This window comes from Alosa alosa, chromosome 1 (assembly GCF_017589495.1).
Source record: "Alosa alosa isolate M-15738 ecotype Scorff River chromosome 1, AALO_Geno_1.1, whole genome shotgun sequence".
Lineage (NCBI taxonomy): Eukaryota > Metazoa > Chordata > Actinopteri > Clupeiformes > Clupeidae > Alosa > Alosa alosa.
Genome location: NC_063189.1, coordinates 41,271,440 through 41,298,939, shown reverse-complemented (window position 1 = coordinate 41,298,939; position 27,500 = coordinate 41,271,440). Strand labels below are relative to the sequence as shown.

Here is a 27,500-nt window from a genome sequence, read left to right as displayed (position 1 = left end):
CAAATGCCGAGCCCTGAAGCTTGACCCACGGGGCGGCGAGAACCATGCAGGACTTTGACACTGAACACCGCTGCATGGCCAGAGGCTGGGCTCCACTTATCAACAGTCCTCTGGGTGAGTCCCATTCAGCTGCCTGACGGCGGCCATCAATACTGGCCTATAATCTGACCGCAATACGTGAGCGCCTCACTTTCATCTCGGTCTCTTTGTGTGTGTGTGTATGTGTCTTTGTCTGAGTTTGTGTGTGCACACATTATAGTGTGCGTGCGTGCGTGTGCGTGTGTGTGTGTCTGTGTGTGTGTGTGTGTGTCTGTGTGTGTGTGTGTGTGTGTGTGTGTGTGCATATGGTGTTTGTGTAAGTGGTCTCTTCTGTTATTTTCTTTTTGTGACAGCAGCTTACAGCAAGCTCACATTGATGAGCTCAAACAACCTCAAGGACAGCACGGAAGGCAACAGGAAACAGTAGTCTCAATAGAGAGGAAATGCTAGTTATGTGTCCTCCTGTGAGCAAGCTCTTAACCCCAAGCCTTCAATGTCGGTGGTATGAGAAGATGGAGCAGCAGCCATCTTTAGCTTGGGCTTGATTAGTTGGTATGAGAAGATGGAGCAGCAGCCATCTTTAGTACGGTGTTCATTTTAGGACATCCTCAGACTCAGGTGTCAGACTCAGAAAAACATCGGTCATCTTCAGACAAAACTGCCTCAGCGTCAGAAAAACCTCTGTCATCTTCAGACAAAACTGCCTCAGCGTCAGAAAAAACAGACTCAGGTGTCAGACTCAGAAAAACATCTGTCATTTTCAGACAAAACTGCCTCAGCTTCAGAAAAACCTCTGTCATCCTCAGATAAAACTGCTTCAAACCAAACTGCCTCAGAAAAACATCTCTAAGGAGTCAGGTCTCAGAAAAAACGCTGTCAGAAAAAGTGGAGTCAGTTCTCAGAAAAAACGCTGTCAGAAAAAGTGGAGTCAGGTCTCAGAAAATCAGGTCTCAGAAAAGTATTAAGTATTAAATAAAGACAAATGTGCTATGCCATGATGTAATACCATATAATACCATTATAAAACGTTAGCAGTTGTCATTGTCAAAGTCAAAGTCAAAGTCAAAGTCAGCTTTATTGTCAATTTCTTCACATGTTCCAGACATACAAAGAGATCGAAATTACGTTTCTCACTATCCCACGGTGAAGACAAGACATATTTTGCCAATTTAGGTCCACAGACAAACATAACATTCAAGTAAACAAAAAAGTAAGTAAATAAGTAAATAAGAGGGCACATATAATAATGAAAAAATAAGAGCAGCAAAATTTGGTTGAAATTGTGCATAGACAGTCAATAAAATACTAGTGCAAAGTCAGGCCAATAAAAGGCTTGGGTAGTTCTGTTTGACCTAAGTAAGAAAGAAAGTGGCATAGTGGTGCAAGTTATGTAAGAGCAGCAGAAGTGTTGTGTTTTCAGGACAACAACACCAAGTTGTAAAGTGTACAAGTGTACAAGTGTGCAAGTGTGCAAGTGTGCAAGTGGAGTAGTGCAGGCGGCCATTTTGGGTCCAATGTCCAGGATGTTATGTAGCTGAGGGTGGAGGGGGAGGGAGGGAGAGAGTTCAACATCCTTACAGCTTGGTGTATGAAGCTGTTGGTGAGTCTGGTAGTAGTGGGGGGGCGCAGGCTTCTGTACCTCTTCCCAGAGGGCAGTAGATCAAACAGATTGTGGCAGGGGTGACTTGCATCACTCACAATTTTGGTCGCCTTGCGGGTGAGGTGGGTGGTGTAAATGTCCTTCAGGGAGGAGTGAAGCACCAATAATCCTTCCAGCTGTGTTCACTATGCGCTGCAGGGCTTTCCTGTTGTATTCAGTGCAGCTACCTTACACAGCGATACAGCTGGAGAGGATGCTCTCAATGGTGCCTCGGTAGAATGTGGTCATGATGGCTGGTGGAGCACTTGCTCGCCTGAGTTTTCACTTGGGAAGTACAGGCGGCGCTGAGCTCTCTTAAGCCAGTGATGCAGTGTTGGTGGTCCAGGAGAGGTCTTCACTGATGTGCACCCCAGGAATTTGGTGCTGCTCGCTCTCTCCACCACAGCACCGTCGATGGTCAGTGGCAGGTGTTGGGTGTGACCTCTCCGAAGTCAACAACAATCTCTTTGGTCTTGCTGGCGTTCAGCAGGAGGTTGTTGTCCCTGCACCGCGTGGTCAGATGGTCGAGCCTCCAACCTGTATTGAGTCTAATTAAGCCCTTAGTGATGAGACCCACCAGAAGTTGTGTCGTCAGCAAATTTCACTATGTGATTGTTGCTGTAGGTTGCAGTGCAGTCATCGTCAGCAGGGTGAAGAGCAGCGGACTGAGCACGCAGCCTTGGGGGCCCCTGTGCTCAGTGTGATGCTGCTTGAGGTATTGTTGCCAACACGTACTACTTGGGGCCTCTGACAGAGGAAGTCCAGTAGCCAGTTGCAGAGGTAGGTACTGAGTCCCAGTTTGTCAAGTTTGCAGATGAGTTGTTGTGGTATTATGGTGTTGAATGCAGAACTGAAGTCTATAAACAGCAATCTCACATATGAGTCTCTTTTTCCAGGTGGGTGAGGGCTGGGTGGAGGGCAGAGCAGATTGCATCCTCTGTAACCCAGCTTGGCTCGGTATGCAAACTGGAAGGGGTCCAGGTGGGGGGGGAGAATGGCTTTTGATATGTGACATGACAAGCCGCTCGAAGCACTTCATGATGATGGGTGTCAGTGCCACAGGGCGGTAGTCATTGAAGCAGGATGGAACAGTTTTCTTCGGCACAGGTATGATGGTGGCAGCTTTGAAACATGATGGGACAATGGCTTGCTTCAGGGAAGTGTTAAAGATGTCTGTGAAGACATCCTTAAGCTCCCCTGCGCAGTCCTTCAGCGCACGACCTGGGATGTTGTCTGGACCTGTTGCCTTACGGGTGTTGATAGCACATTGTCATTGCACAACAATAATAGACAGACATAAAGATAGACAGGTACTTGAAATGTAATCCCCAGGGGACAATAACTGCAGCGTTGTTGAATTCATTTGATATGAAATGTTATCTTAACTTATTTAGAGAAATGTGCCTTGTTGTTGGTACCTGCTATTTCATGTATTATCATAATGGTATTATATGGTATTACATCATGACATAGCACATTTGTCTTTATGGGGGTTTGGGAATAATGATGTGATGATAATGATGCAGGTTTCTTACTGGTAGGTAGTGTACAACTGGGAAACGGTTAGCAAAAAAGTAAGAAATAATGGTCCAGGTGTCGTTCTGGACTTCGTGGTGGAAAAATGTTTAACCCACTTTTCCCTAGCTCATTGAATGTACCGTAATCCTACCAAAAAAAAAATTATTTTGCTGTATATGTATGTGCGTAGCTTACTCGAATGTGCCTTACAGCTGCTGCTAATGTTACTAGCGAAGTGAGGTTAGCTAAGTTACATCCATGGATTTCCCTACAATGTGTATACCATTGGATCACTTTCTACCTTTACTTATAATTTCTAACATCTAACCAAGCACCAAATATAACATGCCAGTGACCAGGCTTGGAATTTCACCATTCTGGGGGCAAGGCCACTTGGCCTTCAGTTGGGCATATTTTTGGGGGGCACAAAAGGCCACATGGGCACCAAGGCCAAAGTTAACTATACAGTAGTAGGCTATAAAAATGATCAAAGTTGTATTTAGCCTATTCACTGCAGTAGACCTGCATCATTGTATGAAACATAACAAAACATGAAACATGACATATTACATATAACTGTAAATCATCTGATCATCTAATAAAAACAGATATCTAGGCTATATATAACATTTATTTTATATTTGGCCTGCTATGAAATCATGTATTGAACAATTTAAATTTAAAGCACAGCTCATCTTTAAGAAACTCAAATAGCCTAGATGCATGCTTAGCATTTTGTGATCAGGCTACTTTCATAAACTCTTAGTCAGCTGTCCTCTGATTTACCAATATGTAGGCGATATTTGTAACATTTATTTTGTATTTGGCCCGTTATGAAATCGTGTGGAACAATTTAAACACATTGTAAAACTTAAAGCCCAAATTTGGAGACATCAATGCATGTCGAAATTTACTGCAAATTCAAAACTGGATTACTCTGGAACGGCTAACTGTACAGGGGACTGCTTTACACCTTTATGTTCGCAAGGTCTGCTGTTTATTCTGATATGTGGTTTGTCATGTGTTAAAAGAAGGGTTCGTAAAGTATTCCACCGAGATGAATGGGTAGGGAGATCATGGGCCATAAAACCTTCAGTAGAATGTATGATTAAATTGAATTATATTATTTACTTTTCTCGCGAACCGTTCAACACAGCAATTATCGGCTAACATCGTTTAAAAGCTGAGAAAAAAGCTCTTTCATGTGACATCACTTGTGATGTCTGTGTGATGAATAGGCTACTTAGCGAGTAGTTCAACTGAGAAGAATGGGTGAATTTGGGCCTTTTTCTTGCGATGTCACTTTCTCCACTGCGTAAAAGACTAAATTAATTTCGCTGTGAATGCTAAGATTATTTTGACAGGCTGCAGGCTAAATAAAAATCGCTATTAGTAGGACACAAAGCAGAATATTGAAAGAAGGGGCACCAAGGCCACCGTGGCCTGTAAACCTATGATTTTCAAAGGGGCTTCACCGCCAGCATAAAGGGGCTACGACGGCCGTGGCGCCCGTGGAAATTCCTGCCCTGCCAGTGACAGAATAGCATTATTAAGCATAATATTAAACTCACCGTTCTGTATCCGTCGTCTTCTTCTGTCCCCACAATAACTTTTCATTTGAGACTTTTTAGACTCTGACTCTTTTTTTTTTTTTCTGACAGCGTTTTTTTTCTGAGACCTGATTTTCTGAGACCTGACTCCACTTTTTCTGACAGCGTTTTTTCTGAGACCTGATTTTCTGAGACCTGACTCCACTTTTTCTGACAGCGTTTTTTCTGAGACCTGACTCCACTTTTTCTGAGGCAGTTTGGTTTGAAGCAGTTTTATCTAAGGATGACAGAGGTTTTTCTTACGCTGAGGCAGTTTTGTCTGAAGATGACAGAAGTTTTTCTGAAGCTGAGGGAGTTTTGTCTGAAAATGACAGATGTTTTTCTGAGTCTGACACCTGAGTCTGGTTTTTCTGACGCTGAGGCAGTTTTGTCTGAAGATGACAGAAGTTTTTCTGACGCTGATGCAGTTTTGTCTTAAGATGACAGAGGTTTTTCTGACGCTGAGGCTGTTTTGTCTGAAGATGACCGATGTTTTTCTGAGTCTGACACCTGAGTCTGAGGATGTCCTAAAATGAACACCGTACTTTAGCTTGGGTTTGAATAGTTGGTATGAGAAGATGGAGCAGCAGCCATCTTTAGCTTGGGTTTGAATAGTTGGTATGAGAAATGGAGCAGCAGCCATCTTTAGCATGGGCTTGAATAGTTGAGATATGGCTGTGGCTGGTGGAGGAGTTGGGTTACCAAGCAGGATACCAACTTTTCAACAATTCTACTCTCTCTCTCTCTCTCTTTGTATTTTTTGTTGTTTTTTTGGGTTACTGTTTTTATGTGTGTGGTTTTTTTTTTTGGGGGGGAGGGTGGGGGGGGGGGTGGAGGGAGGTTTTATTAAGAGTTGGTTTTAATGTTACCTGGTTTCCTTTTTGACGGTCAATAAAGGAACCTTAAAAGGCAAAAGTCTCTCTCTCTCTCTCTCTCTCTCTCTCTCTCTCTCTCTCTCTCTCTCTCTCTCTCTCTCTCTCTCCCCGTCTTTGTCTTTCTCTCTCTCTCTCTTCTTCAATTGCTAAGCCCAGGCGGGAGCCGACATGTGTCAATTGATGGAAAGAATCTGGCCCTTCCCCTTTGCTGCCCGTGTTCTGGGTTCCTCTCTGGGACCGAACCGCAGCCAAATGTCCCAGCAAGTACTGCCTCCTCTTCCATAATCTCTCCCTCTGGCCTTGTCCACACGTGAACGTCTCATTTGATTTCTTTCTCTTTTTTTTTTTAAACACAGCTTTGGCCTTTCGTTCTCAAGTAAAACTGTGCTTTAGGTCAATCCCAAATACTCAGACACTCCATTAGAGTTTTCTCCATCTCCGCCTCCTCCATTTTCTCCATCACTCAATGACCTCTGACCCCAAGTGCCACCCTTTATGGTCACTGTAACGGGATGTTACTGCCAAGAATCTCTCTCTCTCTCTCTCTCTCTCTCTCTCTTGTTCTTCAACTCTCAATTGTAGTTACTGGTCAGGAAACCAGACTCCTATCTGTAATGTGCAAAGTCATGAATCTCTGGACAATTCAATCACACAGTGGAGCCTGTGGCAGGTTTAAGTGGATTAGAAGCACGCTGTGACATTACGTGTACCTATCAGAGACGGTGCTGAACACCAGCCAAAGGTGAGGGGGTCACGTCGGCAAAGCAGACGAGCCAGAGCAGCCTCCCCACACGTCTGCCTCCATATCTGCAGGAACATTTTTTCCGAACCATTACAGTCCAAGCGCTAATCCTGTTAAGAACACAACTCAACCCAACCCCAGCAGTGCTAGCCCCTGTGAGTGCAGCAGAACCATAAAGTGGAGGCCACATTGATTGCAGCAAACATTTGACCATACAGTAAAGCAGTAAACCCACAGCGGAATGTTGGTTTATCGACACAAAATGCTATTGATTGAATTATGACTAAACTGTTTGACCATCTTCTGGCTCAAATGTGGTGGACTAGCAGTAAGGTCTTGCGATCCAGTTGGAACATGTCGGACATGTGTGTGTGTGTGTGTTTGTGTGTGTGTGTGTGTGGGTTAGTGCAACAAACACTAACCCACGCAAGGCACAGTCTGATGCTGGTTTATTGACATCGAAAATGGTATTGACTGAATTATGACTCAACTGACTGGCTACTTTACAGGCTAATTGAGCACGCTGGGAGTCCAGTAGGGTCCGCGCGTCAGTGGTTGGACATGCTAAGTGGACCTGGACGATGGGGGAAATCCAGAGGATGCAGTACAGTAGTCACATCATCAATCACGCTGCCTGAAGGCCTTTCTTGCCATTCCAACACCAGGGCCGTCAGATGACATCAACTTTCCCCCGCTTTCATCCACCGGGTGCGCAGCTTTCAGCAGGCCTCCTGATGAGGACCAGATCGTCCACAATGACGTCCACTTGACACACACACACACACACACCCATTTGCACACACACACTCAAAAACACACAAGAAAAGTGAGAAATGAATGAGCGAAACACACAGGCTATTGTGTGTCCCCACCCAAAAACAGCTGGGCCAGTGGCGCAGCATCCAAATTCCACTCTGAAATATTTACAGCTCACATTAGATGTATTTATTGCGCTTTAATGGGAGGACAGTGGAAGGCGATCCGCTGTGGAGAGCCCGTAACATGGCCTATTTATTTCACCTTCCCCTCTCACATTAGGTCCAAGGATGGGAGCGACCAGCTCAACTGCCTTTTTCAGCTGTGGCTCCGTCTGGAGTCTCTGGGCAGTCTTAAGTCCGGGAAGAGAAGCAGTGGTGTGTGTGTGTGTGTGTGTGTGTGTGTGTGAGAGAGAATATGTGTGTGAGGGAGTGTGAGTGCATTAGAAAGAGTGACTAAGCTGAGCCTTTGGGTCACTGCGTGGTCCGATTTTCTCAGCGCTTACAGGAAAAAGTCACAGTAAGAAATCCCCAGCTTTAAGCAGGACCTGCGTGGGGGATGGTGGCGGGGGAGGGGGCATAATGCAACTGTTTTCATTCCTACTAGGAAAATTTAACTTTGGAGATCCCAGGGTTAAAAACAATGTCACTTCACAGCTTGAGGTGCTCCAATCCTTTTCGGTCATTGTGCACAGTGCTGGCAGGACAACAAGCCGACGGCTTTATTGTAATTCCTCTAGCATTTCTCAAATTTGATTGTGCGTGAGAGAGTGTGTGTGTGTGTGTGTGTGTGTGTGTGTGTGTGTGTGTGTGTGTGTGTGTGTGTGTGTGTATTTGTGCGTATGTGTGTGTGTGTATCCGTGAGTGAGTGTGTCTGTCTGTGTCTTTGTGCTATATGATTGTGCGCTTACGTTGCCTGAGAGGCAGGAAAGCCAAGCAACACAATGAGCACAACCAGCAGCTACCCTCTTATCAGGGTCGCGCACAAAAAGCTGCAGAGGCTTTGGCACTGCGGGAAAAAAAAAAGGTAGAATTCATTTCTTAAATGTCACCAAGACTGCCGCTGACATCCACGTCTCCATGACAACGGCCTTCCATTTTCCCAGCATGCCATGCAGCAAGGAAAAGTGGCCCACTGCCACTCAACAGCTGACAGTGGCCATTCGTCACTGCCACCAAGAGTTTGGACGGGCAGGCAGAAGAGAAAAACAAAAGAGGATAAGACAGAGGAAAAGAGCGGAAGAGAACTGGGGGAGGGCCGTGTGAGGTGGACGGCTAGTGTTTCAGGTAAACAATGGGTGGACGGGCCTGGCAGCGCCCAGTACGCCCTCGGTAGTCTCCACGAGAAGCCCTGGGGGAGTCTGGCGAAGTCCCTCTCGCCGCCGCCCATTCAGAGCTTGCTTCACTATTTGCATGAAAAAAATGTCACTTTGAAGAAGGCTTGTGTCATCCTTTTCTACAAAAGCACTTACACTCTCTCTCTATCCATCTCCCCCTCTCTCTCTCTGATCTTTGATGAGCCCTCCTACCTGGCGAGAGTACTTCAATTTCAGCGGTGATGATGGTGAATAACTATGAAGGTCAACACTTCTGAGCACTCTCCACTTGGAGTTCTAGACTACGGAGCTCAGTGTGCTGTGTATTTGCCAGGTATCTTGTAAACAACACAAACTTTTCCACCTGGGTTACAGCTATATCTAGAATATGAATCATCAAGGACAGAGAAATAACAGACCCTTGTTAAACTAGATGTACCACATAGCAGTACATAATATGAGCGCCACTCATTCCCTTAAAGGGGTGGTTCAGGATTTTGGACATAGGACCTCATTTCCATGTTAGCAAGTGTGATATTTATCAGTGGAGACCGTTTTCAACACGTTTCATCCAGTCGTTCTAATTGCAGAGTTCGCAGGTGCGGTATGTGTTAGCCTGCCACTAAAAACAGTCTTACCCACTCCAAAGTACACCCGAGGCAAATTACAGACAATCGATGTAAATGTCTGTGTTGATAGAATAGTATAACAAATACAACTACCCTCGCATCGCGTTGCAATAGTTATACTTTGTTCCCTGAAGTTGGAAGTAGGCATTTAAGCAACGCAGCGGCGGACTGATATTACCAAGGCTACTACTAGGTATCCCCATTGGAATGCGCTTCTATGTTTACTTTTTGGCGCAGTACTACTAACCGGAGCAAGTATAATTCCCCCGCTGCTAAGAAACAAGTCCCTCAAAATGTAATTCGAACATTGAAATGCAAGGATAGAATAATGTTAGAAATAAAACTATCAACACAGACATTTACATCGATAGTCTGGCGTTATAATTTATTTACCTCGGGTGTACTGTGGAGTGGGTAAGACTGTTTTTAGTGGCAGGCTAACACATACTTAGCACCTGCGAACTCTGCAACTACTGTAGAAGGACGGGAGGAAATGTGTTGAAAACGGTCTCCACTGATAAATATCACACTTGCTAACTTGGAAATGAGGTCCTATGTCCAAAATCCTGAACCAACCCTTTAAGTGGTCTTTGCAGAAAACCAAAAGCTAGCTAGCTAGCTAGCTAGATAGATACTTTATTGATCCCCAAGAGGAAATTCAAGGTCTCAGTAGCATACAGACATCACACACAACATGCACTTACAGTAGAAAAAGTAACATAAGTAGAGTATATAAATACAAAAAACTCTACTGCACAATAGAGACAGTAGAAGATAAAAAAAATACTAAAATACTAAATACTAAATAAACTAAATCAAATATCCACATAGCTGCTATTCCGTATCAGCTTAGTGGGGCTACATCAGGGGTGGGCAAACTTTTTGGCTCAAGGGCCACATTGGGTTTTGAAAATTAGCCGGCGGGCCGCACAACCCCCCCACACCACCACCACCACGACACACACATAAAAAAATACATTTCTTATAGCCTATAATTCAGTATGAAAAGTATTTGTTTTAAAATATGAATTGCTTAAAAAAACTGCTAATTTTATTCTGTTTAACAAATGTATAAATTGTGCGCTGTCGCTTTAAGACAGTCGCTTTAATTCACGTTTATTTCTCAATGATCTTCTGCCTGCTCCGCTATAGCTAGTGCTGTACCTACGGCTGGGCCCTCTCACAGTTTTTAAATGGTCAGTAGTGGGAACTACTGTTGCCTTCATGATTTCCTTTTAAAAGTTTCTTATAAGGAGATATCAATTATCAACAATGACAAGCCAGCTGGAACCTGCGGCTCTCTCTCCCTCTCGTGAGTGCAGACGCATTCCCAATTAAATGGATCGCATAACGTTCACGTTAGATCTGCTGCAAAGAAGATAACTAAGAGTTAACTTAGTTTAACATGATGTTATCTCTATTTAACATGATGTTTTGACATTGACATTGTACGTTCTCTAAGGAGAGTTAAAAGCAGTTTGCAGTAAAGCTAACCAATGTCGTCTCTATCGCAGGAGAAAAATAGCGAGCAGCCTGATTACCAAATGAAATGCTCGGCGGGCCGGATGAAAGTGCTTGGCGGGCCGGATCCGGCCCGCAGGCCGCAACTGGGCAACATGCTCACCAAGTTGTATAAGCACCGGTGTCTGGGACTCATTGACCAAAAAATTGCTGGGAAAAAACGGACAAAAACCTCTATGATGCGCTAGTGCTACAGCAGTCATACTACACCACAAGAGAGCTATAAAATCTGCAAGATGGCGGGCGGCACTGGTCAGCTGACAGACGGCCGAGGAAGGAGAAGCGCATCAGGGTATATTTGGAATACTTTACTATGTCTTTCACATTTTATTACACGCCACCACTCAACACTCTGATGTCTGTTGTGTCACTCTGGTTTATGGTTTATATGCTTTCAGCAATCGATTATTCCTGAGAAATTGACTGGTAGGGTGTATAACTGGCTGTTGCAACATGCAACAAGTGTCTAAATTGTTAGCCATCCAGTTCAAATGCAGTTCTCCATACTGTAGATGGAATTAAATGAAGAACTCTTTATCTCAACACATTAGAGAAGAGAAGTTTATGAATAGCCTGCTAGCCCTAAGTGAGTGGCCTATCATTCTACGTGGTGCCTCTTGAGATGATAATGAGTAAAGGATGCGTGTGGGTGCTTTGCATATAGCAATATTGTTTCATCTACTTTGTGCATCCTGAGTGTGTGTGTGTGTGTGTGTGTGTGCGCACGTGTATCTGTGTAGTTTGTGCGTGTGCACATTTGTATGCATGTACGCACATTTGAAAATTTGTTTTTTGTGTTATACAGTGTTTTTTTTTTTTAAGTGCAGGTTCATCCTAAATACGTGTACATATCTGTGTGCATAAGTATGAGTATGTGTGTATGTACAGTATGTATTTGTATGTGTGTCTGTATGTTTGTATGTACTGTATGTCTGTATGCATGCATGTATGCAGTTTGTACTCATGCATTTCTCTTTGTGTCCGCTTGCGTCTCCCTTGTGGGTGTGTGTGGGCCACACCATCTTGTGAGGCCCTGCTGAAGTCATGGCCTCTTCTCATCCTCTCACGAGGGAGGCATATGACCAGAGCACCGCTGCTGAGTCAGCCTCTCCAGCAGTAAACATGCTCTCAACTTTGATCTCATCCTGCTTTTCATTCTCTCTCTCTCTTTCTCCTTCTCTGTCTCTCTCTTTCTCCTCTCTCTCTCCTCTCCCTCTCTCTACTTCTCTCTCCTTCTTTTTCCCTCTATCTCTCCTTCTCTCTCTCCTCTCTCCTTCTCCTTCTCTCTCTCTCCTTCTCTCTCCTTCTCTCTGGCTCTGCCTCCATTATTAACAGAATGCTTTGCTGGTCAAGCCTCATGCAGAGGCAGCTAATATTCGATTACATCTGGTTGAAAATAAGAGCCTCTTTGATATGGAAACATCTAACAACTTCTCAAAGTGTTTGTTCTTTTCTTGTAAGTCTTATCATATTGCATAAAAAGTTGAGTTTGGTATGCCGACTGCCATGTGGAACCTTCTGGAAAACACTAGATGTGTGCACAGCGTTTTTACTTTAACTTTTCACAGCGACTCCCCAGAGTGGTGGTAGATGGTGTTGAGTGAGTATAGGATAGAGTTGTGCGGTGGTGTGTGGGCGTGAAAGGGCTCGAGGCCAGCGGATAAGGTCCACTGTGCAGGCTGAGGAAAGAAGCGTTACCTGGCTGAACTGCTCCAGTTTGTCTTTGACCTCCATCAGGGCAGGGTCGGCTCCCCGCACCTTCAGCTCCGGATTCTGCCTCTGAGCGTGCACTCCGTTCCCCACCACCTTCTTAGTGTAACTGAGGGAGGGAGAGAGAGAGAGAGAGAGAGATAGAGTGAGTAGAAAGAGAGACCGAGAGAAGAAAAGGAATTAAGACAGCAGAGGAAAGAGGGATAGAGAGAGAGAGAGAGAGAGAGAGAGAGAGAGAGAGAAAGAGAGAGAAACAGGGGTTACTGAGGGTCAAGAATAACTCAGACATTCCCAGAGCTTTTGTGGGAGTGCATGAGACACTCAGATATCACGGCATCAAAGTCAACATTCAGCCTTTGGTCTGGAGAAGGCTGGGCACGGAGAGGGGGCAAGCCTGCGTTGTTCTTAGGACGGCTTGTTCTAATACAGGCTCCTCACAGAAGTCAGCCTGACCTCCCTACCCTGGCAGAACGATGCGGACAATGCACTCCATCCTGATACCATCTGCAGAGCTTTATACCACAGAGAGAGAGAGAGAGAGAGAGAGAGAGAGAGAGAGAGAGAGGAGGCACTGAAAAAAGCTCCGTGCTTTGTAAAGCCAGGCTGGTATGCAGGCTAAACTCCACAGGAGATGGTGTATAAAGCGTCCATTCCTCCTCCCTCCTCCCTCCCTCCCTCCCCACCCCTCCATGGATGTGAGTCTTTACTACTCCGAGCTGGCTGCAGGTGAAATGGCTCCTTGCTTGTTTAATTGGGCTTTGGTGAATTCACACTAACAACTCTGGCACAACCATCTGCGGCAACCGCTGCCATTTGGCCAAATGATACCATGAAAACACTAATGGAAAATATGCCTCAGTGTGCGAGTGTGTGTGTGTGTGTGTGTGTGTGTGTGTGTGTGTGTGTGTGTGTGTGTGTGTGTGTGTGTGTGTGTGTGTGTGCGTGACTATGTGTGTGTGTGTGTGTGAGAGAGAGAGCGCGACTGTGCTTGAGTGAGTGTGTATTTTCCATCCAAAGGCTATTATCATCTGTTCGAGAGAGAGTGAACATTGATAGGGCCCTGCGCTTGTTTGTCTTTTTTTCATGGAAAGATGGATTTGACTAAATTACAAAAAAACACAACCTGACTAATTAGAAGTGCATGCCACTGTTTTTCATGACCACAATATTTACAAAAAACATGTTTTATGGAAGCAAACCCCTTATTAAACATTAAGTTATTTTTTGTAAGAACATTGCAATTACCGCTCCTTGCATTGTGAATGTGTTGCTGCTTTGTCTCACCGGCAAATGAACTGCTTAATTGCACTTGAAAGTCTGATGTGGGTGTCCTGACAGATAAAATAATCAATGGTCTGGACTACCTACTTGCCTGACATAAATGATTAATTAAAAGTGCTCCTTTGCTCTGAAAACCAAAGTTGCTTTGTTGGCTTAAAAGATGTGTATTGACCCCCTCTGCTTGCATATGGAGTTAAGAGGTTAGTGTAATGACAAAACAGCTTAGGATCGAAGAACACATTATAGCATGTTTTAAGGCCAAAAAAAAAACCCTGTTGGTCTACTGCACTAAGGTAATGGGGAATAACTTTTATAATCGATTACTTTGTGGGACTTCATTCAGATAATTGCAAGGGCTGAGGTTCAAGAGCTCTGCCCTTTCTTTCTTTTTACGCACATACTTTTCCACTCAACTCTCTGACAGTTTCCCTCTTTTCCATGTCCTCTCCTCGTTTCCCCTTTATCTAAATCTTTCTTTCGTTCTCCCTGTTCACACATTTGGCAATTTGCAAATTGTTGCCCGTTACCCTTAAAAGCTTAAAGCTGCAGTTGGCAAGATTTTTTTGATCATATTCACTGAAACCGACACTATGCTCCGACAGAACAACATAAATCAGCCAGTTTTAGAAAAAAAAACACACTTCTACCCCCACTTAGAGCCTGTTATTTGTTTTGCAAAAATCCACAGCTCCCAGTTCTTCTGGTCCAATCAGAGCAGGGCTGTGTGAGATCTGACTGTCAATCACAGTGTGGTGCAGTCTGGTGCGCACTGACGAGCACAAACTCAATGAGAGGGTGCTCGGTGGTAGTAGGGGAGGGGCATGAGAGTTGTAAACATTAAACATTTTGGCTAAGTCCCCTCAATCTGTCACACTTGCCAACTGCAACTTTAAATTATTTTAACTCTGTTGCATGACGTTTTGTGTCCCTAGTGATTATTTCGCCTGGAAACACTTACAGTTATTCTCGGTCACTTTGATGCATTTCTCAAATCATAATGAACAGTTAGTGCATTTCTCAAAACAATTAGTGCAAACTGCACTGCATAGTGGATAACCTGCAAAAGCAGGGATCTTGCTCAAAATGCTTAGTTTATGCCTCAAAAGCAAATATTTACATGGCTAACATGATTGTTGGTGTATTTGTGAAACATAAACACGGTTATATCGAGTAACATGCACTATAATGTTTTCTTTTGACTGTCATTCCATACATTTTATGACATGTAGCTGAGTTAGTTAGCCACAACGATAATATTAGCTAATAGCCGATATTTGTCTAGGGTGACCATTCGTCAGAATTTCTAGCCCTAGGTAGTGCGTCCTTCTTTTTGGGCGGCCTTTTTGACAATTGCTCCACAACAAATAATGTTTTTAAGTAGTGCTGATACAATTGCTCCACAGCAAACAAGGCTTATAAGTAGCGATCGATGATAAAAAATTTAAATAAAAAACGTTCTCTGTGGTTGCACATAAGATAGGAGGCGGCATGCTCTGTACTCACTGCTAGGTTCGGCTGGGTTGAGTGAATGGGACAAATTAGTGTTGTGCTTAATGCTGGGGCTCATTGCAAAATAGCTATGATTTACAGCAGGGATTCCCAAACTGTGGTACGCAGCTGCCACTAGGGGGTACGTGAGATGAAAAGGGCAATGTCGGAAATGTGTTAAAAATGATTAATGAATTAATAATCAAATGAATTCATAAATAATAAATCATTTTTAATTGGGTTATAATGATATGGAAACGTGAAATTAAAGGAAATCATTTGTAAACTCTATAGCAGGCTATGTTTTCATTAAAAAAATAAGCTACCCACAATGCATGTGATTTCCTGCGGGCAGCCAGAATATCTGGCGCGTTAGTTTCGTGGAAGTATAGGCTACTGTAGGTAGAAGGCTACGCAAACATGAAAAACTGGCTAAAAACAGGGACATTGTCCAAAAGGCCTAATTAAAGCGATCGAAGAAGAGAAGCGAGAGAAACAGAGCAGGAGACAGGTAACGATGGGATGGGGGGCAGAATGATGAAGGTGGAGGTGGAGCGCAAGGGGGATAAAAGAAAGGACGAGACAGAAAAGACTGCGTGAAGAACACGAAAGTAGCCTATGATGAGGCATATAGGCCTAAGCTTCACGTGGATTGGGAGAGACACTGCCCAAAGCCACAGTGCTGATTTACAGTGTGCCATGGTCAAAGTTAAACATGATTTTCGGCCATGAAAAGAAAAAGAAAACGGCGCATATGCATTTTAAAAATCCATTCATTAGCCAAATTTGTGACATACGGCATAGTATAGTGACTGTGATCCATCTTTGATGCAGCCTGCTGCTTCCTGCTGGCTGCCCCAAGTTGATTGATCACTGACAGTCTATAATGCAGCACAATATGGATAAACTCAATCATATGAAACTAAGACTATGAAATAGGCAGTTGTAAAACGACATAAACTTAATTTAGAATGGCTTAAGAACATTAGGCTGTTTAGAGGTGGATAAACACAATTTAGAGGTGCATAAGCGCAATTTAGAGGTGCGTAAACGCTATTACTGAAATTCAGGACTCCACTATAGCCCTGATCATACACCTCAAGAAAGGCAGAGACAGGAAGAGAAGAAGTTAAATGTGTGGCACTGGACAGGTGAGGGGAAGTGAAATTAGGGATGAAAGGAGAAAGGGATATGGAGAGAGAGAAACAGAGACAGATAGAGAGAGAGAGAGAGAGAGAGAGAAAGAGTGGTGAGAGAAAGAGAGAGAGAGAGAGAGAGAGAGAGAGAGAGAGAGAGAGAGAGAGAAAATTTCTTGGGGAAAATTTCTTGGACAACAAGACCGATCAAAGGAGAAAATTGACAATCAATGAGATTGGCTGACTGATGAAATCACTGGTTGGTTGATCAGATAAAGAATACAGAAAGAATTCTTAATTTCTTTTGTTACTCAGACAGGCAAGGGAGAGGAGGGGAAGAGAGAAAGAGAGTGAGGTGGAAAGAGAGCGAGAGAGAGGGAGAGAGAGGGAGAGGGAAAGGGAGAGGGAGAGGGAGGGAGAGGGGGTTGATGGGGTTGCAGCGGGCCCGGCTGGTTTGCACAGGAGTCAGGGAGCTCATGCTAAAGCGCTAACGAGGGCTCAGTGCTCACCAGGGAATCAATTACAGCGTCTGGAAGGCCGAGAGCAGAATGGCAGCCTGAGCCGCTGCGCTGTGTGTGCCTGTGTGTGTGTGTGTGTGTGTGTGTGTGTCTCACCTGCCAGCTGAATGGTCAGGATCTCCCCATAGGTGATTGCTCTGCGGCCCTCATCCAAGCCCTTCTATCTCCTAATTACACCCACGCTCTCTCTGTCTCTCGCTCTCTTCTCCTCTTTCTTCATCCCTCACTTTCTCTCTCCCTCTCCTCCCCCTCTCATTCTGGCTCTGTCCTCTGGCTTCTCTCTTCTCCATCTTTTGGAGGTGTAATGCATAAATCAAAACATCTGAGACTTTGGTTTTCTTCATAAACGTTACAATATATAGCCCCAAGCAGTGGCTGAGTGTGAATGCTAATTATTTGCTGGTTAAGTCAGGCGTCCGACCGCCCATTTATTTACACACACACACACACACACACACGCACACACACACAAACACACAAACACAAACACAATGTGTTATGTATGAGCTTTTCCTTGGTATTTCTGGGGTCCACTGAGTGTTCATACAGGCATAAAGCCCAGCACTGAGGTCAGCACTGAAGCATGTGAGCTCCAATCCCATTCCCCGAGTCTCAACGTGTGCCCTGCAGTCAGGAATATGGATCACTGAAGCATCGACCAAGGCTCTGCAGAAGCTCTGCATCAACGCAGGAAAGCTTCTCCATTTCGTGTTATTGAGGAAGAGGCTATGTGGGATAGACAGCACCAAAGCGTTGGTGGAGGTAGACCTAATTATACTTTCATGCCTCTTTGAATGTGTCTAAGGAGCTCTATGATCTATTATACATCTTGTCAAATTCTCAGACTTAAGACTCAACTTTCATTTTTGCTCCATGTACATGCATGGATTATAACCACTCTAACATTGCAATGGTGATGACGTTTTTTTTTCCTTCTTTTTCTTGAAGTTTAACCTCATGAGTTGTAAAAACTGCATATGTATTCACTCTAGCCACCTCCTGCTTAGTTACATAAGTGAGAATATTAATGTAGTGCCAGGATGTTACAAGTGTAAAAAGCCTTTACAGCCATTACAGCCATTACTTTGTGTGTCAGTGTAATTGACTCTAATAGTATATAGTATGTCTGGTGAAGAGGGACTCGACAAAATGTCAAGTCAACTTAATAACATTTTACCATTCTATAAAATGCTGTATGCTCTATTAATTGGGACGTTTTGGCAATCTCCTCCTCAAAGCCTACTCCTGCCATTAGTTCATATGAGCAGTCGACTTGAGAGCAGAACCATTTCTCCAAGGCACATGTACTGAGGAAATGTGAAAGTTAAAAACCTAATAGTTCCCACAGCCCTGTACCACCACAACCACTCTATGCCCACATGGTCCCCGTGTTTCTGTCCAACAACAGCTTTTCGCTGACCTTTAATTATTAACGGCAGACTAATCCCTGCTGTGTCCGAGCTCAGCCAGCCTTGTGAAGGAGCTCCATGCATTATTCTCTCTGGAGCTGGGCCTGTAATGAGTGGGAGAGGTACAGGGGGCAAGACTGACAGCTTCAAAGCCCAGGCCCCGGGTGCAGGTTGGGGGGGGGTGGTTGGTGCAGTGGCCACTAGCCGTGCTAAGGACAGATTAACAGGCTCACCAAACATCTTAACAGTATACGGGGTCTGTGGCCTAGCTTTACCTACCACCACAAAGGTATATGATTGTCAGTGAAATGTTTACATTTAATGTATATAGTGCACATTGAAATGCAGCACTCAGACAGATTAACAAGATTGGCATATGCATGTCTACAGGGGTTATCATACACACACACACACACACACACACTAATGATGTGTCTATAAGAAAGCCAGCTAAGCTCTCAGTGACCCACAGCTGGAGACATCTCTCAATGTTTCTCTACCAAACTCTCACAACTGCAAAACACGCAGGACAAGATGAACTCTTCCACTCAAGGAAAAAAAAAAACAATGACAGAACTATGGGTGAACTTTCTGAGATGTGAGATTCTGACAAACACTTCCATATACAAACTCTAAAAAAATACTTTTCAGAGAAATTATACAGGGTGTATAAGTGAAACAAAAGCTGACCTGACACCACAAATCAGGACACCCACTTCTCTATTAAATGAGGAAATAAGCTATTACCGGTACTTCTGAAGGGAAATCCGTACATTATAGGGACTCAAAAGATAAATTTCAGAGGAAACCAAAACATGGAACTGAAACGGCAAAAAGAGTCCTAAAAGAAGACACGTGGAGTCTGAAGTGGTCAAAAGGCGACAGCGTGACTGTCACATCAAGACGACATTTAACCATGAATGTGCAGTCTGTAAACTGATTTGGGAAGTCTAATAGACCGGAACATATTGCAGCCCAAAACATATGTAAACATTTCTGACTGCATGAATGTGCAGTCTGTAAACTGATTTGGGAAGTCTAATAAACAGAACATATTGCAGCCCAAAACATATGTAAACATTTCTGACTGCATGAATGTGCAGTCTGTAAACTGATTTGGGAAGTCTAATAGACCGGAACATATTGCAGCCCAAAACATATGTAAACATTTCTGACTGCATGAATGTGCAGTCTGTAAACTGATTTGGGAAGTCTAATAGACCGGAACATATTGCAGCCCAAAACATATGTAAACATTTCTGACTGCATGAATGTGCAGTCTGTAAACTGATTTGGGAAGTCTAATAGACCGAACATATTGCAGCCCAAAACATATGTAAACATTTCTGACTGCATGAATGTGCAGTCTGTAAACTGATTTGGGAAGTCTAATAGACCGGAACATATTGCAGCCTAAAACATATGTAAACATTTCTGACTGCATGAATGTGCAGTCTGTAAACTGATTTGGGAAGTCTAATAGACCAGAACATATTGCAGCCCAAAACATATGTAAACATTTCTGACTGCATGAATGTGCAGTCTGTAAACTGATTTGGGAAGTCTAATAGACCGAACATATTGCAGCCCAAAAACATATGTAAACATTTCTGACTGCATGAATGTGCAGTCTGTAAACTGATTTGGGAAGTCTAATAGACCGGAACATATTGCAGCCTAAAACATATGTAAACATTTCTGACTGCATGAATGTGCAGTCTGTAAACTGATTTGGGAAGTCTAATAGACCGGAACATATTGCAGCCCAAAACATATGTAAACATTTCTGACTGCATGAATGTGCAGTCTGTAAACTGATTTGGGAAGTCTAATAGACCGAACATATTGCAGCCCAAAACATATGTAAACATTTCTGACTGCATGAATGTGCAGTCTGTAAACTGATTTGGGAAGTCTAATAGACCGGAACATATTGCAGCCCAAAACATATGTAAACATTTCTGACTGCATGCACTTCTCGTTTCGGCCACTAGCTTAGAACAATCCGCACACAATGGCCTCCCTCTCCCCATATCTCTCACTCTCACTCTGTCTCCTGTTGTGTCTCTTTGACCCGCACAAGTTTTTTTTTTTTGCATTTTGAAGCATTTCTTTTATAGTCTGGGTGGCAACATCTCCTGACTGCCTTTCATCTCTGGGTCCCCTTGGCATCGAGCGACAGCGCCCCAATCAACTGCTGCTATTGATTCCATTAAAAGGGCAGTGCCAACAGGGAACCAGCAGCAGGGTGTCTGCCCGGGATGCCAGCAGAGCCAAGGAGCACTGGCACTCCCTCATGCCCTCAGCGTGCCACTCCAGCATATAGAGAGAGAAGAGAGAAAGAGAGAGAGAGAGAGAGAGAGAGAGAGAGAAGAGAGAGAGAGAGAGAGAGAGAGAGAGAGAGAGAGAGCGTAGAGGAGGAGACAGGCAGGAGGGCAAATGCTGACTAAAACTGGGTTGTGATGTGGACTCATGCCACCTGGCTTCAGTTAACTGGGCTGCAAAGATAGACCGATAGAGAGAGAGGGAGGTATAAAACTCCTTAATTCATCCATTATCACATATTTTGGTTTAATGCTGAAAGGATGTAGGCCTTGTGACAAAGGTTGCTGGTTGAGAGAGAGAGAGAGAGAGAGAGAGAGAGAGAGAGAGAGAGAGAGAAAGAATAATAAGAGAAAGAGACATGACCGACAGACATGGCACTACCCACCACCAGCTTGAGAGCACTGACACTGATGGCCTCTTAGAGAGAGAGAGTGGCCTGAGGAGGAATGTGTGTGTGTGTGTATGTGTGTGTGTGTGTGTGTGTGTGTGTGTGTGTGTGTGTGTGTGAGAGAGACAGAGAGAGAGAGACTGCTCACTAGGGAGTCTGTGGGAGAGTCAGTGGCTAATACTGAGCACAGGGTTATGAAGTGGACTCATGTGCCTGGAAGTGGAGTGAGAGAAGTTAGAGGAGAGAAAGAGAGAGAGAGAGAGAGAGAGAGAGAGAGAGAGAGAGAGAGAGAGAAGGAATGATAGAGGGAGTGGGAATAACAGAATAAAGGATGAGAAGACTATGAGAAAGAGAGAAAAAAGAGAGAAAATCTAAGAAAAAAACAGCAGAGGGAGAGACAGACAGACAGACGGGAACAGAAAGAGAGAGTGCAGCCCTCGCCTCTAGTTTTATAGACATTTGCTGAACATGTTGAAATACTTAGCAGTGAAGACAGAGGGGAAAATGGTGCCATTTGTGCAAAGGTCTGTTATTTCTCACAGGAGCTTGAAGTGGCGGCGTCCACAGTGGAGACTGATCCGTGACACCATGAGGTAACAGCACACTGGCCCAACACTCGTCACATGGCTGAGAACTCACAACTGAAACCACCAAACTTCCCTTCCATCCCTGCCATTCTTCCTTGTACACACGAAAACAAGATAAACTCAAGAATTGAGCTTGCTTATAATATGTACCTGAAATTGCATCCACACACCATCACTGTTTTTTTTTCTCCACATAATCACATAATCCTAGCAATCTTTGCACTCTTCAAAGCTAATTTACATTTACAATATCTGTAACTCACATACACGTACATGCGCACGCAGACACGCAGACACACACACACACAGACACACACAGACACACACACACACACACACACACACACACACACACACACACACACACACACACACACACACACACACACACACACACACACACACACACACACACAGACACAGACACAGACACAGACACACACACACACACACACACACACACACAGACACAGACACAGACACAGACACAGACACAAACACACACACACACACACACACACACACACACACACACACTGTTTCATGACACAAACACACACACACACACACACACACACACACACACACAAGTGACCTGCCATGTTTTTGACCAACGAAGTCCCTCGCCAGCCCTGGTCCCTGCATCCCTGAGCCCAGCCAGGAAGCGCTCGGCTGGGGCCACAGATGAGCTGTTTATGGGGCATCAGTCCGCTGGACCTGGTTCCCACAGCAGCAGAGGATTAGGCTGCGGAGAATACACAGGCCTCTCCCATTCACAGCCAGAGAGAGAGAGGGGGAGGGGGCAGAGGAAGAGAGAGGAGAGAACGGAAGAAGGGAGAGAGAGGACAGAGAGAGAGACAGAGAGAATAAGAGAGAAAGAAAGAGAGAGATAAGGAGACAGGATTGAGAGAGGCAGGAGACACAGTGGGGTGGGACACATAGAGGAAAGGAGAACAAGAACAAGAAAGACCACAGCCAGATGGAGGTGACCCAACTTAACAAGGGAACAAAAACTGGCTAGTGGTTTTACAAGTCGGATATCCGATGTCTTAGCAAGTGCTGATACATGCGAGCGAGATATGTTTCTCATTTGGGAGTCTCTCTTTGTACTCCTGCCCTTCCATTAACACGTTCTTTCCTACGTAGACCCGGCCATGTGTTTCGAATATTCTGAAAACCTATCTCCATGTGAGACAGGTCTAGAATACATCCACCTCCCTCTTATAGCCACGGAAAGCAGTTTGCTGAGCTCCAATCCCATAATCACATGCTCCTCAAAAAAAAAAAAAAAAAACACAGCGCCATCAACAACACTCTCTCACCAAAAAACCCTGAAATTACCGGTTTTGGTTCGAAAACACAGATTCCATTCAGCCTGGAATGGCAGGAAAGCATAGCTGAAGCCTCGAAAGGCAGAGCGTGGCCTTCCTGAAACTGTTAGCGCTGGCGCCCATCTTCTGAAGGACATGCCCTGTTGGTTATGAGTGGGCAGAGTTTGGCTTTTTTTTTTTCTTCTGGTTCTTTTTTTTCCCCCAGACATTTCCAAATCAGATATGCCAGGAACTCTCAAGGAACAACACAGTCTGGCTGCATATGTTTTTTTCTTGCATCAAAACAAACAAACAAATCATGCGTCTCCATGAGAGCGGGGCACCAATATCCCCCGAGAGAAAGAAGTGCTTGGGCTTGCAGAGAGACCGTAGCGAGAACTTTGAATGATTCAAAGATTCAGTAAAAAAAAAAAAGGCCACTAAACCCAACATAGCAGAGCAGAATCTAGCTGATCCCAGGGAACTGATATTACAAGTAAAGCACCAAATCCAATCCCAGGGGCTACTACAAGTCTTCTAGCGACTGACAGCTTCGCTGTGAGGACAATGCAAGTGTATTCACCACAGCAAGGTCTAAAAGCAGAGAGGGGAGAATAAAACTGTCACAGCACTGTGTGGCTGCCCAACATCACTGAGGCTGTTCACTCAGGGAAAACAACGAGGAGGAGAGAGCAAACAGTGAAAGGGAAAGAGGGGTGGAGAGAGAGAGAGAGAGAGGGAAAGAGGGGTGGAGAGAAAGAGAGAGAGAGAGAGAGAGAGAGAGAGAGAGAGAGAGAGAGAGGGGAAGGATAGAGGGGCCTAACACTCTTTTATTAAACAAGTATGGGAAAAAAGAATGGGACAGTTGTATTCAGAAGAGCGGACAGAAGAGATGCTGAATAGCAATTCATGGGGAGGAGAGAGAAGGCAGAGGCAAATAAAAATACCCCCCCAGAATGAACAAATCAAATCTGGGGGGAAATGATAGGCTTGCCGCGATAGTCCCTGGCAAAAGGCACAGTGTTAGAGACCTGGAAATTGCTAGCTAGGAATCCCTGCACGGCTGTTGAATCCTGTCCTTGGAGTAACAAGGCTGTGGAGAATGTGGACAGGGCTGGGCCTGGCTGGGAGAAGGGGTGGAGGCTGTCTCCTCCATAACACAACACAACACAACACAAACAACGAGCTTCGTGGTTGTTTACGCGGGGAGAAGAAACGGTAATCAGGACCACTGGTCAGCATCTGTGGAGTAAATATTGAGGGGGCGGGGGGGGGCGGAGGGCCACGGACATCCACCCGGTGCGTTGATCTCAGTGTTCTGTCTGATCTCCCTCTGTGAGACAAAAGAGAGTACAAATGGGCCCCTGCCACTGACTACCCTTCAGTGGAGATGTCAGACAAGGCATCCCACGGCTGACACCAATGGCACAGGGAGGCCAACTGACAGCACTAAACAAACTGAAGGTGCTCCTTGGCGCTCCACACTCCAAACAGTTCACAAGAGGGCCGTCTTTCAACTTGTCTAGCAGCATTAGAGGCGTGCTTCTTTGGCTGTTATGTTTGCATAGTTTTAAAACCCCGGCACATTCGCAGCCAGCACAGGTGCTTTGCCTCAGGTCAAACAGCGTCAGGTATCAAATCAAGCCTGAAAGGCCATGAAGGGGGGAGAAGGGGAATAAAGGTAAAAAAAGAAGGAGGAAAACAAAACAGGTTGTTTCTCAACTGTGGGCGGCGTAACATGGGGAAATACATTTGGTGTGAGAGGCTGTGCACACCGCCTTTCCAATAAGTCCAGGCAGGCTTTTCTGCTGCTTCTGTAATCTCCACTGAAATCTCGTCTCCTACCCATACACGCGCATGCGCGCACACACACACACACGCACACACACACATACTCCAACTAGAATACACAAACACACTCCAAGTGAATAGCAGTCATTACCTCAATTTAGTTGCGCGATAAACATGGGCATCAGCACAATGTAAGCACCATCATTATTCCATTGGATCTAATAGGGGTTGATATTTCCCCTTCCTTTTCCCAGCCCCGCCAGGCGGCACAGCTACAGCTAGTTCAGAGTAAGCAGAATTACCTGTGCGCCGACATCAAAGTGCCCTTCATAATGACCCATAATCACATGCCTGTCTGGGATCCATTATTTCACAGGTATTTAATTTACCTGGAGCTTAATTGCTAGATTGTTTGGCATAATGGGTGCGGCTGCGCTGACCCCGGCGCGTTGCTATGAGTGACACTAGAGGCAGGCCGCGACTTGACTCGTGCCCCTTGGGTAGTTTGGGCAGGGTGCTCATCTCCCTGGCTGGCTTCTCATTCTCCCATTCTATTTTGTTTTTCTCATATGTACCTGTAGGTGTGTTGCTTGTTGTTGCACTGTGATCATGTGGGGAACAAGGTTTTGTTCCTCAGCATGGATATATACGATGATATGCATTATTCAGAAATGGCACACACACACACACACACACACACACACACAAACAGCTGACATAGGTTGGCTCTTCTGACGCTGCTGCTGCTGCTGTGTGAGTGTAGAGGCCTGGCAGGCAGACAGGCAGGCCGGAGACACTTAGTGAAGGAGAAGCATTCCCTGTGGCATTGTTGGGAGTGACCCGGCAATTGACCGCGGTGCCAGGGACATACGGGAAGCAAGAAAGCGCGCAAAGGAGAAATGAATAAATAACAAAAATAAGAGAGGATGGCTTACTGTAAGTCGGCTGCTGGCAAACCTGAAACCATACTAGCCTTCAACCCCGCACTAAATCCCAAATGACTCAGCGCCGAAGAACGTTCCAGAGCCCTAGAGATAAAACCAAAATGGAAGGCTAGCGAAAACAGGGTAGGAGTCGGTGACACAACCCCAAGCAATGCATGGGCATGGTGGACACTGCAGACTCTGAAGGTGTGTGTGTGTGTGTGTGTGTGTTTGAGCGTGTGTGTGTGTGTGTGTGCGATTTGAGTGTGTGTGTGTGAGAGAGAGAGAGAGAGAGAGAGAGAGAGAGAGAGAGAGCCCATAAGGCATATGAAAGTGAAGACAGGGAGCTGGGTGTGGAGCAGGGCCGCAGAGCAGACCTTGCACAATGCCTGGCCAGGCCGAGTCCTCCCCCAGAGGCTGCTGGGAAGGGAAGGATGTGTGGTGGCCTGTGGCAGATGCCCATGTGGCCGGCAGCTGTGTGGTGGCGGGGGAGAGAGAGCAGGGCGGCAGTGGCATTCCTCTGGAGAGTGTCACAAGGGGACACGCCACTGCAGCCCCGTTACCACACACGGAAACACACACACACACACACACACAGCCTGCTTTCATAACATACATCAACTCACACATATCTTACCACACACACACACACACACACACACACACAATATCATCCTATCAACCATCACACACATACACATATATAACCCTACTCTTTACACAAAACACACATTTATTATACCGCTGTGACACCTTCGACACCGCTGAACTGCTCTGGGACAAAGTGCTGTAGCTTGATGCCTGCTTGCATTACTTTGACAAACACACACACACACACACACACACACACACACACACACACACACAGAGAGAGGCTTCTCTGCACTACTGGTACCTCAGGGCAATATTGGTCCGATAGCCGGTCATTAGCTTTATGACATTTTTATTATGTTTGCGTGCTGTTTCTGGGTGCGGGTCGTGTGATGCGCTTCGATCGGGCCACTCCACACCACCACCCAGACAGCAGCAGAACAGCAGCCACAAACGCTCGACACAAACAACTGCTTCATTTACTCTCCACTTACTACAAATGAGGGACTATCGATTGGCTGAGGCTCAGGAAGTGTCTTTTTTTGGCCCCTTTCAGATGGTTAAATTACTCTAAATGGTGTTAGTGGGTGAGTAAAGATCTTTAAACTCTTTCTCTCTCTCTCTCTCCCTCTCTCTTTCTCTCTCACTCTCTCTTGTACGCATCCTCCACTTATATAGTTGTTTAATGGGCAAAAAGTTTTCTCTTTTTTTTTTACAGCGCGGAACTGAAGAAGTCTGCGTTTTTATGTCCTTGTCCCTTTTTTTCACGAGGACTTCTGTAGAGGGGACAGACAGGAAGCAGAGCCCGAGTGACCCCCTGTGCAGCTACTGTCAGAGGCAGCCATGGATATACTGTACGGCGCCTCACAGCCCAAATTGAAACCACCCGCCGTTCAAAGGCGCGGCCGCCGCGCGCAAACAGCTTTACGCGCACATAAAAGCGCCAGCAACAGAGACGAATGGCCATGTCACCAATCGCAATGTGACATTAATTGAGCATGTGCTGCTGCTGCTGCTGCTGGTGGTGGCTGGGCTGCAAACTTCCTGTGCTTTGAACTGCTTCAGTATCGGAGGCCTTTATTGTGCCAGAGCTTTAAACACGCCTCGCCAACCGCGTTTGGGTTCGACACCCCCCCACCAAAGGTTTCGGCAGAGGTCAGAGCGCATAAAAACGCCACCGCTCTGAATTGGAGGCGGGCACAGGTATCCAGCGGAGCATAATATCGGGCAGCGACGGTAATGAGAAAACACACACACACACACACACACTTGCACAGACAAACACACACATACACACACACACATGAGCCAGGCTCACCGACAAAGGCCCTGTGAGACATGGACTCAATTATAGCGCAGAGTGAAGTTCTATATGCTCAAGTGCATAAATTATTGACATGTTGCTGCAGCTGCAGTTCTG

At 45.2% G+C, this 27,500-nt stretch overlaps 1 protein-coding gene across 2 annotated transcripts in view; it reads right to left on the bottom strand.

Annotated features, from left to right (window-relative positions):
• The window catches only part of LOC125307624 (glypican-5-like), a 154,072-nt gene that overhangs the window by 47,507 nt on the left and 79,065 nt on the right, over positions 1-27,500 (bottom strand). For both annotated transcript variants that reach the window (XM_048263714.1, XM_048263793.1), the window contains one exon: positions 12,322-12,442. In XM_048263714.1, coding sequence (XP_048119671.1) covers positions 12,322-12,442 — 121 coding nt within the window. The remainder of the gene's footprint in view (positions 1-12,321; positions 12,443-27,500) is intronic.